This window comes from Dryobates pubescens, chromosome 8 (genome assembly GCF_014839835.1).
Source record: "Dryobates pubescens isolate bDryPub1 chromosome 8, bDryPub1.pri, whole genome shotgun sequence".
In the NCBI taxonomy this organism is placed as follows: Eukaryota; Metazoa; Chordata; class Aves; order Piciformes; family Picidae; genus Dryobates; species Dryobates pubescens.
Genome location: NC_071619.1, coordinates 40918474 through 40932459, shown reverse-complemented (window position 1 = coordinate 40932459; position 13986 = coordinate 40918474). Strand labels below are relative to the sequence as shown.

Genomic DNA, 13986 nt, shown 5'->3' with positions numbered 1-13986 from the left:
GAGGCTCAGGGGAGACCTTATTGCTCTCTACAACTACCTGAAAGGAGGTTGTAGACAGGCAGGGGCTGGTCTCTTCTCCCAGGCAACCAGCACCAGAACAAGAGGACACAGTCTCAAGCTGTGCCAGATGAGGTTTAGGCTGGATGTTTGGAAGAAGTTCTTCATAGAAAGAGAGAGATTGCCCATTGGAATATTCTGCCCAGGGAGGTGGTGGAGTCACCATCACTGGAGGTGTTTAGGAAGAGACTTGATGGGGTGCTTGGTGCCATGGCTTAGTTGATTAGATGGTGTTGGGTGATAGGTTGGACTTGATGATCTCAAAGGTCTCTTCCAACCTGGTCTATTCTATTCTATTCTATTCTATTCTATTCTATTCTGTTCTATTCTATTCTACTCTACTCTACTCTACTCTACTCTACTCTACTCTACTCTACTCTACTCTATTCTATGAGTATAGTTACCAGACTTGACCATCAAGTGAGTTTTTTTGTGTGAAGTTGCCTACTGATGCCCACATATATAGGTGTGGAATATCACAGAATCATCATAGAATCAATAAGGTTGGAAAATACATCAGAGATCATCAAGTCCAACCTGTCACCCAAGACCTCATGACTACTAGACCATGGCACCAAGTGCCACATCCCATTTGACAACAAGCATTTATTATCTATTAGCAATGTGATTGTAGCATTTAGGATGCAGCATGTTTTTCTAGAAATGGCCTTTCAGCTTTTTTTTCCACTGTTTTCAGTTTTCTTCTTTATTTTTCTTGTGAGTTCCAGGTTGTTCATCCCAAAATTGCTTGTTGGTTTGGTTGGGTTTTTTTCTGTCTCTTTGCCTGGGCTAGGTCATATTAGAGTTCAGGAAAAAATGTTCTGGCTTTCTTGTAATTCAAGTTATTTTGTGTAATTTCTATTATAGGTCATGGCTGATGGCAGCACAGCTGTGAGTGTTCCTGGCCTTGACTCTGATAACCAGGAAGACAGAAGTTCAGCATCACCACTCTCAGATAAAGATATCACTTATGATGAGCATGTCCCCAGGTAAACTGCTCTGGATTCAAAGGTTTGCACTTTTCTTTCTTCACTGTGCTGTATTGTGCTTCATTGTACACAGCTCTCATGTAGTTGGGCTGCCTTTGTTCAGTACTCAAGCAGTGAAACAAGCTGCACAGGGAAGTGGTTCAGCCTTGGTGGAGGCATAGCCCAAAACTGCCACACATCACTCCGCTGGCCTTTAAATAACATCCCCTTATGCTCCAACCTGCTTGTGGGGCTTGGCACCCACAAAACACAGTGGGGGTTGCACAGGCTGCTAAAGCCATTTGTGCACAAATGTGGGTGAGGAGCATTTTCTTCTGCTTATCCTCAGAGCCTGCACATAATGAAATCATGTATTGTTGTACTGCAAAAGGAGGAGCCTGTGCTAAACAAAAATGACATTGTGATTAATCACCACAAGTGTGTGGTGGGTTGAAGTTTCCCCCCCACAACATTACCTTTGCCAGACCAACTCACTTAGAAGCAAATGAAGCTGTATTTACAAGCAAGATCTACAGTCTACAATGGAATGTAGTGGATGTGTACAAAATATCCAGGAGTTACAATATTATACAGACATTCACAATCAACAAACAGCAGAGTAGAGTAGAGTAGAGTAGAGTAGAGTGGAATGGAATGGAATGGAATGGAATGGAATGGAATGGAATGGAATGGAATGGAATGGAATGGAATAGAACAGAAACAGGGGAAGCTACTAGCTTCTCCCTCCCTTACCCCCTGTACAAAAAGGATAAGAGAAATGAGCAGAGAAGATAAACTTAGCCAAGGCCAGCCAAAAGCAGGTTATCTCTCCCAAGCAAAGCAAAACAGCCAGAGATCAGAAGAGAAGAGGAAAAGGGAAGAATTGTTATGGTACAGCTCCTCTTATTCCAGGTATTTACCCAGTGAATTTGTTTAGAATAATCTTTTGTTTTCCTTTTCACACCCAGTGGTGATTTATTTATATCTTTCTACTTTTCTGCTCAAAATCTGTAGCTAAATTTAAAAGGCACAGCCTAAAACCACCCCAACATGGCACTTTGAGACATGGTTTAGTGGGCAAGGTGGTGTTGGGTTGACAGTTTGACTCGAGGTCTTTTCCAACCTTAATGATTCTGTGATTCTGCTCTGCAGAATAAGATTTGATGGCTTTTGATGACATTTGATGGATTTTGATGACATCATCTTGCAGTTTGATTTTCTTTATCATTTTTGCTGTCTAGAAGGAATACAAAGTGAAAGCTAGTGTGGTGGGTTGGCCTCAGCCAGGTGCCAAACACCCATTCTCTTGGTCCCCTACCTCAACAGGACAAGGGGGACAATAAGCCATCAGACTCAACTTGGCATTTTTGGGGGTTTGGCTTTTTTTTTCCCCAGTTAAAATAGATTTGGATGATGTGAAACAAACACAAAACCAAAAATACCTTCTCCCCATCACCTTTTTTTCTGAGGCTCAACATCCACTGGGTTCTACACATTGGCCACAACAACCCCATGCAGTGCTACAGGCTGGGGTCAGAGTGGCTGGAGGGCAGCCAGGCAGAAAGGGACCTGGGGGGACTGGTTGAACATGAGCCAGCAGTGTGCCCAGGTGGCCAAGAAGGCCAAGGGCATCCTGGCCTGTATCAGGAATAGTGTGACCAGCAGGAGCAGGGAAGTCAGTGTGCCCCTGTACTCAGCACTGGTTAGGCTACACCTTGAGTCCTGTGTCCAGTTCTGGGCCCCTCAGTTTAGGAAAGATGTTGAGTTGCTGGAAGGTGTCCAGAGAAGGGCAACAAAGCTGGGGAGGGGTTTGGAGCACAGCCCTGTGAGGAGAGGCTGAGGGAGCTGGGGTTGCTTAGCCTGGAGAAGAGGAGGCTCAGGGGAGACCTTCTTGCTGTCTATAACTACCTGAAGGGAAGCTGTAGCCAGGTGGGTGTTGGTCTCTTCTCCCAGGTAAGCAGCACCAGAACAAGAGGACACAGTCTCAAGCTGAGCCAGGGGAGGTTTAGGCTGGATGTTAGGAAGAAATTCTTCCCAGAAAGAGAGATTGGCCATTGCAATGTGCTGCCCAGGGAGGTGGTGGAGTCACCATCCCTGGAGGTATTGAAGAGGAGACTGGATGAGGCACTTGATGCCATGGTTCAGTTGATTAGATGGCGTTGGGTGATAGTTTGGACTTGATGATCTTGAAGGTCTTTTCCAACCTGGTTAGTTCTATTCTATTCTATTCTATTCTATTCTATTCTATTCTATTCTATTCTATTCTATTCTATTTTATTCTATTCTATCCCTGCCTTATTCCAGCCCTCTCTGCCTCCTCCCCACCTCAGCAGTGTAGGGAACAGGAGGTTGTAATCAATCTATAATAACTCCTTTCTGCTGCTCCTTTCTCCTCGTGCTTTTCCCCTGTTCTATCATGGGTCCTTCCATGGGCTGCAGTTCTTTTCATTTAACCTGCTCCAGCATGAGCTCTCCATGGGCTGCAGATCCTTCAGGAAACCACCTACACTGGCATGGTCCTGTCCACAAGCTGCAGGGGAGTACCTATTCTAGGATGTGGTGGGTAGGATAGGATAGGATAGGATAGGATAGGATAGGATAGGATAGGATAGGATAGGATAGGATAGGATAGGTAGAATAGAATAGAATAGAATAGAATAGAAATAACCAGGTTGGAAAATACCTTCAAGATCATCAAGTCCAACCTATCATCCAACACCATCTAATTAACTAAACCATAGTGTCAACTAAAGCAGAGTCTCCTCCACAAGTTGCAGCATGGATATCTGCTCCACCATTGTCCTCCCCATAGGCTGCAGGGGAATCTCTGGCACCAGGAGCAACTTGTCCTTCTCCTTCTTCATGTCTGACCTTGGTCTCTGCAGGATAGTTGCTTGGACTTTCTCCCTCACTCATTACTGCCTATGTGGCACTTTGCCATTTCATATGCACATTTACCCTGAGGAGCCAGCCTCTTGACTGAGATACTCAGCTGTGCCCTGCAAGGGGTCTATTTGAGCCAGCTGAAAGTGTCTGTGTCCAGCACAGGTGAGGCCCTGGCTCCTCCTCACAGAGGCCACCCTGTAGACCAACACCTTGCTTGCTATGCCTGATACAATCCAATGTGTGTGCTGGCTGTGCAGGTTCTTCATCATCTCCGCTGATGGTTCTGGAACTGAGCTCCTGAGGAGCAGGGATGTACAGAAGTATCTTGCTGAAGCCTGTAGTGACCCCACTGTTGCTGTCTTGCAAGATCCTGTACAAGAACATCCAGGTAGGAAAGATTCATTTCTTTTCCACAAACTAGTAACAGAAATAATTGCAAAGGTGGAGTCAGAGAACACCAGTCATGAGCAGAGCTCACCAGGACTCAGGTTTGGGGCCAATCACGTTTAACATCTTTATCAATGATCTGATGAGGGGTACAAGTGCACCCTCAGGAACACCAGATTGGATGGCAATGTCGATCTGCTCCAGGGTAGGAAGGCTCTGCAGAGGGACCTGGACAGGCTGGATCAATGGGCCAAGGTCAGCTGTATATTTAACAAGGCCAAATGCCAGGTCCTGTACTTGGGTCACAACAACCCCATGAACGCTTCAGGCTGGGGCAGAGAACTGGAAAGCTGCCCTGCAGAGAAAGATATGGGGGTGTTGATCAGTAGTCAGTGAAAGATGAGCTGACAGTGTGCTTAGGTGGCCAAAGTGGCCAACAGCATCCTGGCCTGTATCAGGAATGGTGTGACCAGCTGGACCAGGGAGGTCTAGAGAGTTTCCAGACCCTCCTGGATGTGTTCCTGTGTGATTTACTCCAGGGGATCCTGCTCTAGCAGGGAGGTTGGACTGAATGATCTTCAAAGGTCCCTTCCAACCTCTACCATTCTGTGATACATACCCAGTGAAATCACAGCCAAGAAAACCTGCTGACACCCAGCTGTCATCTCTAAAAGTAGCACATCTGCTCTTTCAGAACTTCATCCTCTCTTTCTCAGTGCTGGCTCTATCTGCCTTGACATCAAGGCTCTACAATTTTGTATCACTCTCACAAAGCACTTTAATGATCACATCCATTTTGAAGGCCACCTATGGAGTAAATAATGGTAGATTAAGTATATTTTGGGGTTGGGTTGGAAGAAATATTTTGGAGAACATTTAAATTGATCAGAACAATTAGAACAGAGAATAAATAATCTGTAATGGAATCCATCCAGTGAAGTATAAAATAAAGTGAATAATCATGCATGTTCTGAATATGATGTACTTCTGAGGTTAGTATTCACAGAATCATAGAATCAATAAGGTTGGAAAACACCCCAGAGAACATCAAGGCTAACCTATCACCCAGCACCTCAAGACTACTAACCCATGGCTTCAAGTGCCACATACAGTCCTTTTTTGAACACCTCCAGGGATAGTGACTCCACCACCTCCCTGGGCAGCACATTCCAATGGCCAATCTCTCTTTCTGGGAAGAACTTTCTCCTCACCTCCAGCCTAAACCTCCCCTGGCACAGCTTGAGACTGTGTCCTCTTGTTCTGGTGCTGGTTGCCTGGGAGAAGAGACCAACCCCCACCTGGCTGCAACCTTCCTTCAGGTAGTTGTGGACAGCAATAAGGTTTCCCCTGAGCCTCCTCTTCCCCAGGCTGAACAACCCCAGCTCCCTCAGCCTATTCAGTCAACATGGGCCAAAGGCTCTTCCCTGTTTGGGATACTCCACACACTCTGCAGCTGAGCTGTCACTCAAGTCTCAAAGCAGGTAGCATAGACAGTCCATTGTTAAACATGGTCTGAGCAACCTGAACTTGTCCAAGATTTATAATCACCTCAGTGGTCCAGTATTACCTGTAGCCACTATGATCTCATTTTCACACTGAGTTTTACCCTTTGATAATAAGGTTTGAGACCCTTGTCCATCATGGTTTGATTTGGGTTGATCCTCAGCAGCATGTGTCTTCGCACCAGGTGTTTTGTGTGTTACTATCCTCCGCCCTTTACCTGAAGCCTCGCCCTGGGTAATGAAGAAAGATCCAGAGAGTATTGTTCCTCCCAATCTTCAGTCAAAGCCACGGGAGACATCTCCTCCTGAGGTATAATTGTTTCAAAATTGTCCTTTGCTCCTGAAGCCATTGATGTTTGTCACGGGGAGGGGAGCAGAGCTCTAAACAGCATGACATTGTTAAGTCCTGTTGATTAAGGCAAGGCAAAGCAAGGGGCAGGCTGTCAGGAGAAATGTAACCACCTCTGGCTTCTACTCTCAGCAATTTTTAGGGGAGTTCATCTTGCCAGATGAAGAAGTTTGAGGATTTTGTTATGCCTAAGAATGTACTGACTGTCTAGATCTCTGATGCTGTAAGAAGAGTAACAGCTTTGCCACTGTGTGTCTCATGTGAAACAGCTGTGGTTTAGTTTCAGTAGCCTCTTGCTCCTCTTGTTTGTTTGTTCTTGTCTATGTTCAGAGAAAGATCACAGGTCCCTCAGTAAGAACATGGGGTTGGAAGGGTCTCTGCATTGGATCCAAAGAGCAGGCAAGCTTGCCTGTGTCTGTGCAAAGATGTCCTAATAAACTGCAGATCCGTCAGCTGCTCCAGTACAAGCCACTTAGTGATGAGCTGAGAGAAAACCTGCAGCTTTCCCTCAAGGTAATGCAGCCCCATGCATTCATTCCTCCAGTGAGCAGCAGAGAGCAAATTGGGTGATACTGTATGCCTGAGACAAAAATTCTGCTTTGGAAGAACAATCAGCATTTCATACACAGACAGGGGCTGCAAGAAAAGTGCATTTCTGAAGCAGCTCTTGTGGAAGCTACTTTTCTGTTCAGATATGTGAGATCCAGTCCAGTACCTATCACAGACAGTACACTAACAAAGAGTTTGCTTTCTGTAAATATTGATGTCTGTTACTTAGCTTTTACTTTCTTTAGGGCTTCATTTCCTTCAGACATCCACTTCAACCTCCTTTCAGGGACTTTTAGAGAGCAGGAAGGTCTCTTCTCAGTCTCCTATTTTCCAGACTAAATAAGCTCAGTTCCCTCAAACACTCTTCACAAGACCTATTCTTCAGACCCTTCACCAACTTTGCTACCCTTCTTTAGACCCCCTCCAGCACCTCGATGTCTTTCTTGCAGCGAGGGTCCCAAAACAGAACCCAGGACTCAAGGTGTGGCCTCACCAGTGCTGAGCACAGGAAGACAATGGCTTCCCTGGTCCTGCTTGTCACACTATTCCTGATAGAGGCCTGGATACTGTTGGCCTTCTTGGCCACCTGGGCACACTGCTAGATTATATTTGGGATGTGCTAGTCTATCAAAATTAAATGTTACCCTTTTACAGTCTGTAAATGTATAACAATTGTTTCATTTTCATACTGATCTTTCAAAGGTAGTGCTATAATAAAAGAACCCACACCAAAATCCCAAGGCAAGTCTCTCCATTGCTCTGGTTTTGGCTTTTAGAGAAGGAATGCCATTTGTAACATTGGGAAGGAGGAGTCACAGTTATTGGCACTGAGAAAACATTTAGCAAGTCTAAGTGCTAGGTTGTACACAGTGACCACAACAACCCCATGGAGCAATACAGGCTGGGGACAGAGTGGTTGGAGAGCAGCCAGGCAGAAAGGGATCTGGGGGCAGTGGTTGACAGCAGCTGAACATGAGCCCCTGTACACAGCACTGGTTAGGCTACACCTTGAGTCCTGCCTCCATCTGTGCGCCCCTCAGTTTAGGAAAGATGTTGAGTTGCTGGAATGTGTCCAGAGAAGGGCAACAAAGCTGGGGAGGGGTCTGGAGCACAGCCCTGTGAGGAGAGGCTCCTCTTCTCCAGGCTAAGCAACCCCAGCTCCCTCAGCCTCTCTTCATAGGGCTTGTGTTCAAGACCCCTCCCCAACCTTGTTGCCCTTCTCTGGACACATTCAAGTGTCTCAATATCCTTCTTAAATTGAGGAGCCCAGAACTGGACACAGGACTCAAGGTGTGGCCTAACCAGTGCTGAGTACAGGGGACAATGACTTCCCTGCTCCTGCTGGCCACACTGTTCCTGATGCAGGCCAGGATGCCATTGGCCTTCTTGGCCACCTGGGCACACTGCTGACTCATGTTCAGCCTACTATCAACCAGTACTCCCAGGTCCCTCTGTGCCTGGCTGCTCTCCAACCACTCTGTTCCCAGCCTGTAGCTCTGCATGGGGTTGTTGTGACCAAAGTGCAGCACCCACTGATGCAGCAGGGGCATCTAGAAACTTGTTGGATGTGATCCAAGTTACACAGCTCCTTGTGGATGCCAGTGTGTGCTAGTGGCCTGGGAGAGCTTCTGCTGACTCTTGGTCTCCTTACTCTATTATTTCTTGTAAATTAAACAGTACTGCTAGTCTTCAGAGTCTTTAGTAAGCTTTCACTTATTACCTTCTCAGCCTGTAACTCTTCTCTTAGACCTGTTTGGACCTATTCCTCCATACAAACCTTTAGATATGTACATAACTCATGCACAGATTCACAGAAGGGGTCTTAATGACATGAAGAAGAAATATGTCCATTACTTCTACAAACTTTTTTCTCTATGTATGTGAACCTCAAGTCTACCTCTGCAGACAAAACTGCATCTTTCTTGTCCTTTCTCATTGTTCCACCAGGAATATGTAGACAACCTTTTAAAGCAAGAAGATTATCTGGAAAAGATGAATGTGAAAGAACCAAGAACAGAAGAGGAAAAGGAGAATGCTGCAAGGATCCTTGAACTGTATAAAGTGAGAACAATACCATTTTAAACTACTTTTTCCAACAGAACCATTGTATTGTATTAGAATAGAATTGAATTGGATTGGATTGGATTGGATTGGATTGGATTGGATTGGATTGGATTGGATTGAATTGGATTGGATTGGATTGAATTGAATTGAATTGAATTGAATTGAATTGAATTGAATTGAATTGAATTGAATTGAATTGAATTGAATTGAATTAACCAGGTTGGGAAAGACCTTTGAGATCATTGAGTTCAACCTATCACCCAATACCATCTAATCAACTAAACCATGGCACCAAATGCCTCATCCAGTCTCCTCCTAAACACCTCCAGTGATGATGACTCCACCTCCCTGGGCAGCACATTCCAATGGCCAATCTCTCTTGCTGGGAAGATCTTCTTCCCAACATCCAGCCTAAACCTCCCCTGGTGCAGCTCAAGACTGGAGGTCTGGACTTAGGTGATCTCCAGAGGTCCCTTCCAGCCCCTATCATTCTGTGTGCTTAGGCATGTGCATTTGCATTTGTTTTGACTCACATTTCCAAATATACTGCATTTTCTAGGGACAAGAACTATGACAGTATTTGGCTATTTTATACAAGTATCAACTTCTTACACAAGTTTTTCAGAGCAACTAGATAACTCCTGGTTATTTAATACACTTGAAAATCTGACTTAATGTTTTGGCTCCATTAACCTTGCCTAAAGGAAAAGATCATGGAATCATAGAATCAATAAGGTTGGAAAAGACCTCAAAGATCATCAAGTCCAACCTGTCACCCAACACCTCAGGACTAACCATGGCTTCAAGTGTGATGTCCAATCCCTTTTTGAACATCTCCAGTGTTGGTGACTCCACCACCTCCCTGGGCAGCACATTACAGTGGCCAATTACTCTCTCTGTGAGGAACTTTCTCCTCACCTGCAGCCTAAACTTCCCCTGGCATAGCTCAAGACTGTGTCCTCTTGTTCTGGTGCTGGTTGTCTGGGAGAAGACACCAACCCCCACCTGGCTACAACCTCCCTTCAGGTAGTTGTAGACAGCAAGAAGGTCTCCCCTGAGCCTCCTCTTCTCCAGGCTAAGCAACCCCAGCTCTCTGAGCCTCTCCTCACAGGGCTGTGCTCAAGGCCTCTCCCCAGCCTTGTTGCCCTTCTCTGGACACATTCAAGAGTCTCAATGTCCTTCCTAAACTGAGGGGCCCAGAACTGGACACAGGACTCAAGGTGTGGCCTAACCAGTGCAGAGTACAGGGGCAGAATGACTTCCCTGCTCCTGCTGGCCACACTATTCTTGATGCAGGCCAGGATGCCATTGGCCTTCTTGTCCACCTGGGCACACTGCTGACTTGTGTTCAGCCAGCTGCCCATCAGCACCCCCAGGTCCCTTTCTGTTTGGCAGCTCTCCAGCCACTCTGACCCCAGTCTGTGGTGCCAGGTTGGACTTGATGATCTTTGAGGTCTCTTCCAACCTTGGTGATTCTGTGATCCTGTGATCCTGTATAATGTTGTAACTCCTGTCTATTTTGTACATGTTCCTTGCATTCCATTGTAGAGAGTAGTTTCTGCTTTGTAAATACAGCTCCCATTTGCTTCCAGCTGAGCTGGCCATGCTCAGTTAATGTGAATGGGAAACTTTAACCCACCGCCTGAGCTTGCCTGCTTTAGCAAGGGTGTTGGAGTAGATGATCTTCAGAGGTCTCTTCCAGCCCCTACCTTTCTGTGATTCTGTGGCTTCACTGATTTAATAAACAGCAACCACATAAAGTACAAAGTCATCTGTGAAGCAGGTCAGCAAGAAGCAAACAAATACCTTGCGAAACAAGGGATGTAGTACTTCATTAAACCAGCTCATGGTTTACAACACACTGAAACACCTCCATTCTTGTAGTCACATTCTGAGGTAACAAGATAACACTTGTTGGACTTGACGATCTTTGAGGTCTCTTCCAATCTTGGTGATACTGTGATACTGTTTAGGGTAGAAATCCTTTGAACAAGATGCTGTTGCTGTGAGGTCTGCTTCCCACATGGTCATGATTATTCCTTCTTCATTGCAGTCCTTCCCTGACTGGGAGAAGTCACCTGAAGATCTCCAAGCTAGAGGTAATAAAAATTGAATACCTTTCTTTTAAGCCTGTAAAATACCATAGTAAACTATAAAGCACTGTAGTATTATTTTTAAGGAAGGAACATAAAGGTAAATTTATCTGTGTGCTATTTATGTGCTTCTGTTTAATGTGCACAGGTGATTAGAACTTGTTAGCATCAGTGATTCAATACCCCTGAATAACAATTCCTTGGGCCTCTATGATGATGAGGGGACCAAAATATCTACCTTAGGAGGAAAGGCTGAAAGACATGGGGCTGTTTAGCCTGGAGAAAAGCAGACTGAAGGGGGGAAACTGATCAATGTTTATCAATACTTAAAGGGCCAGCGTGAGGAGGATGGAGCCAGGCTCTTCTCAATGGTGTACAGTGACAGGACAAAGGGCAATGGACACAAACTGGAAATAAACAGAAGGAAAACATTCTTCCCTTTGAGGGTGGCAGAGCACAGGCTGCCCAGAGAGGCTGTAGAGTCTCCATCTCTGGAGGCATTCATGTTCCAGGCGGCCAAGAAGGCCAATGGCATCCTGGCCTGCATCAGGAACAGTGTGGCCAGCAGGAGCAGGGAAGTCATTGTGCCCTTGTACTCAGGACTGGTTAGGACACACCTTGAGTCCTGTGTCCAGTTCTGGGCCCCTCAGTTTAGGAAAGATGTTGGGTTGCTGGAAGGTGTCCAGAGAAGGGCAACAAAGCTGGGGAGGGGTTTGGAGCACAGCCCTGTGAGGAGAGGCTGAGGGAACTGGGGTTGCTTAGCCTGGAGAAGAGGAAGCTCAGGGGAGACCTTCTTGCTCTCTACAACTACCTGAAGGGAAGTTGTAGCCAGGAGGGGGTTGGTCTCTTCTGCTAGGCAACCAGCACCAGAACAGGAGGACACAGTCTCAAGCTGTGCCAGGGGAGGTTTAGGCTGGATGTTAGGAAGAAATTCTTCCCAGAAAGAGAGATTGGCCATTGGGATGTGCTGCCCAGGGAGGTGGTGGAGTCACCATCCCTGGCGGTGTTTACGAACTGACTGGATGAGGCACTTGGTGCCATGGTTTAGTTGATTAGATGGTGTTGGGTGATAGGTTGGACTCTATGATCTCAAAGGTCTTTTCCAACCTGGTCTATTCTATTCTATTTTATTCTATTCTACTAATGCCCCAGAGCTGGTCACAATCTTAAATATGGAAGGCTGGATTTTCTCCAATACACATACTGAAATAGAAGTTCTTTCCATGAGAATGTTGAATAGAATAGAATAGAATAGAATAGAACAGAATAGAACAGAATAGAATAGACCAGGTTGGAAGAGACCTTCAAGATCATCGTGTCCAACCCATCAACCAATCCAACACCACCTAAACAACTAACCCATGGCACCAAGCACCCCATCAAGTCTCCTCCTGAAAAACTCCAATGATGGTGACTCCACCACCTCCCCAGGCAGCCCATTCCAATGGGCAATCACTCTCTCTGTATAGAACTTCTTCCTAACATGCAGCCTAAACCTCCCCTGGTGCATCTTGAGACTGTGTCCTCTTGTTCTGGTACTGGCTGCCTGGGAGAAGAGACCAGCCCCTGCCTGTCTACAACCTCCCTTCAGGGAGTTGTAGAGAGCAATAAGGTCTCCCCTGAGCCTCCTCTTCTCCAGGCTAAGCAACCCCAGCTCCCTCAGCCTCTCCTCATAGGGCTTGTGTTCCAAACCCCTCACCAACTTTGTTGCTCTTCTCTGGACACGCTCCAGCAAGTCAACCTCCTTCCTAAACTGAGGGGCCCAGAACTGGACACAGGACTCAAGCTGTGGCCTAACCAGTGCAGTGTACAGGGGCAGAATGACCTCCCTGCTCCTGCTGGCCACACTGTTCTTGATGCAGGCCAGGATGTGGCTGCTTCACAGCCACAGTTAAGCACAACTTAAGTAAGCTGAAAGTAAGGAAGGTCCTGAAAACCCACATTATTTATTTCATCTGGATATAGAGACTTGGACTGTTGCCCCCTGGTCAGAAAGTGGCTGAATCATAGAATCATTTCAGTTGGAAAAGACCTTTAAGATCATCAAGTCTCCAACCATTACCTAAAACCACCAAGTCTGGACCTAAACCATGTCCCTCAGCACCACATCTCTGCATCTTTTAAACACCTCCAGGAGTGGGGATTCAACCACCTCCCTGGGGAGCCTGTTCCAGTCTCTGAGAATCCTTTCACTGAAAATGTTCTGGTTTTTTCTAATATCCAATATCTAAACTTCCCCTGGGGCAACTTGAAGCCATTTCCTCTCCTCCTGTCACTTGTTACTAGGAAGAATAGATTGACCCCCCACCTTGACCCAGCCTCCTTTAAGGGAGTTATAGAGTACAATAAAGTCTCCCCTCACCTTCCTTTTCTCCAGACTAAACAACCTTAATTCCCTCATCTGCTCCTTACAAAACCTGTCCTCCAGATCTTTTACCAGCTTTGTTGCCCTCCTCTGGACCTGCTCCACCACCTCAATATCTGTCTTGTAGTGAGGGCCCTAAAAGTGAACCCAGAATGCAATGTGTGGCCTCACAAGTGTGGGACAATGGTTTCCATGGTCCTGACAGAGGCCAGAATTCTGTTGGCTTTCTTGACAACCTGGGCACTCTCCTGGCTCAAATCCAGTGTCAGCAGCTTTACCTATTTGCATGTATTTGATTTGTATCTTGGAAGAATATAGAGACATTTAAAGCAATGCAGGGTGGGGGTATGAACTTGATATGCTTTTGTTGCCTTCTACATTGAATTAACAGATAGGAAATGTTCTGAACTTGATTTTGGAATGAAGTTCTTTTTGCCTCTTCCCTCACAGTGAAAAAGAATCTCTTGGGCTTTCATCAAGTGACAGAAAGATGCATTACAAATCTGTCCTTTTATGCTTCTTATGCATAACCCTTACCAGTGCTTGGCAAAGCATGCAGATTCAATAACACTTGTTGCATTGCAGCTGATATAACTGAGCTGTATGAACAGGCAGTGGCTTCTCACCCCCAGCATCACACAGAGGAGACAATCACCACCCTAACAGAAGACCAGCAGGAGAGCTTCAGGTAGGATAGAGCACTGAGAACTGGTACAAACATAACTAACAGGCAGGATGGAACCAAGCACACATAACACACATGCAA

General features: G+C 46.0%; 1 protein-coding gene across 1 annotated transcript in view; it reads left to right on the top strand.

The window, feature by feature from the left end:
* SPAG17 (sperm associated antigen 17) overlaps positions 1 to 13986 on the top strand; it is a 143098-nt gene that overhangs the window by 109743 nt on the left and 19369 nt on the right. Inside the window, exons 32-38 of the mRNA XM_054163906.1 lie at positions 925 to 1046; positions 4169 to 4299; positions 5986 to 6110; positions 6480 to 6662; positions 8646 to 8759; positions 10816 to 10861; positions 13806 to 13908. Coding sequence (XP_054019881.1) covers positions 925 to 1046; positions 4169 to 4299; positions 5986 to 6110; positions 6480 to 6662; positions 8646 to 8759; positions 10816 to 10861; positions 13806 to 13908 — 824 coding nt within the window. The remainder of the gene's footprint in view (positions 1 to 924; positions 1047 to 4168; positions 4300 to 5985; positions 6111 to 6479; positions 6663 to 8645; positions 8760 to 10815; positions 10862 to 13805; positions 13909 to 13986) is intronic.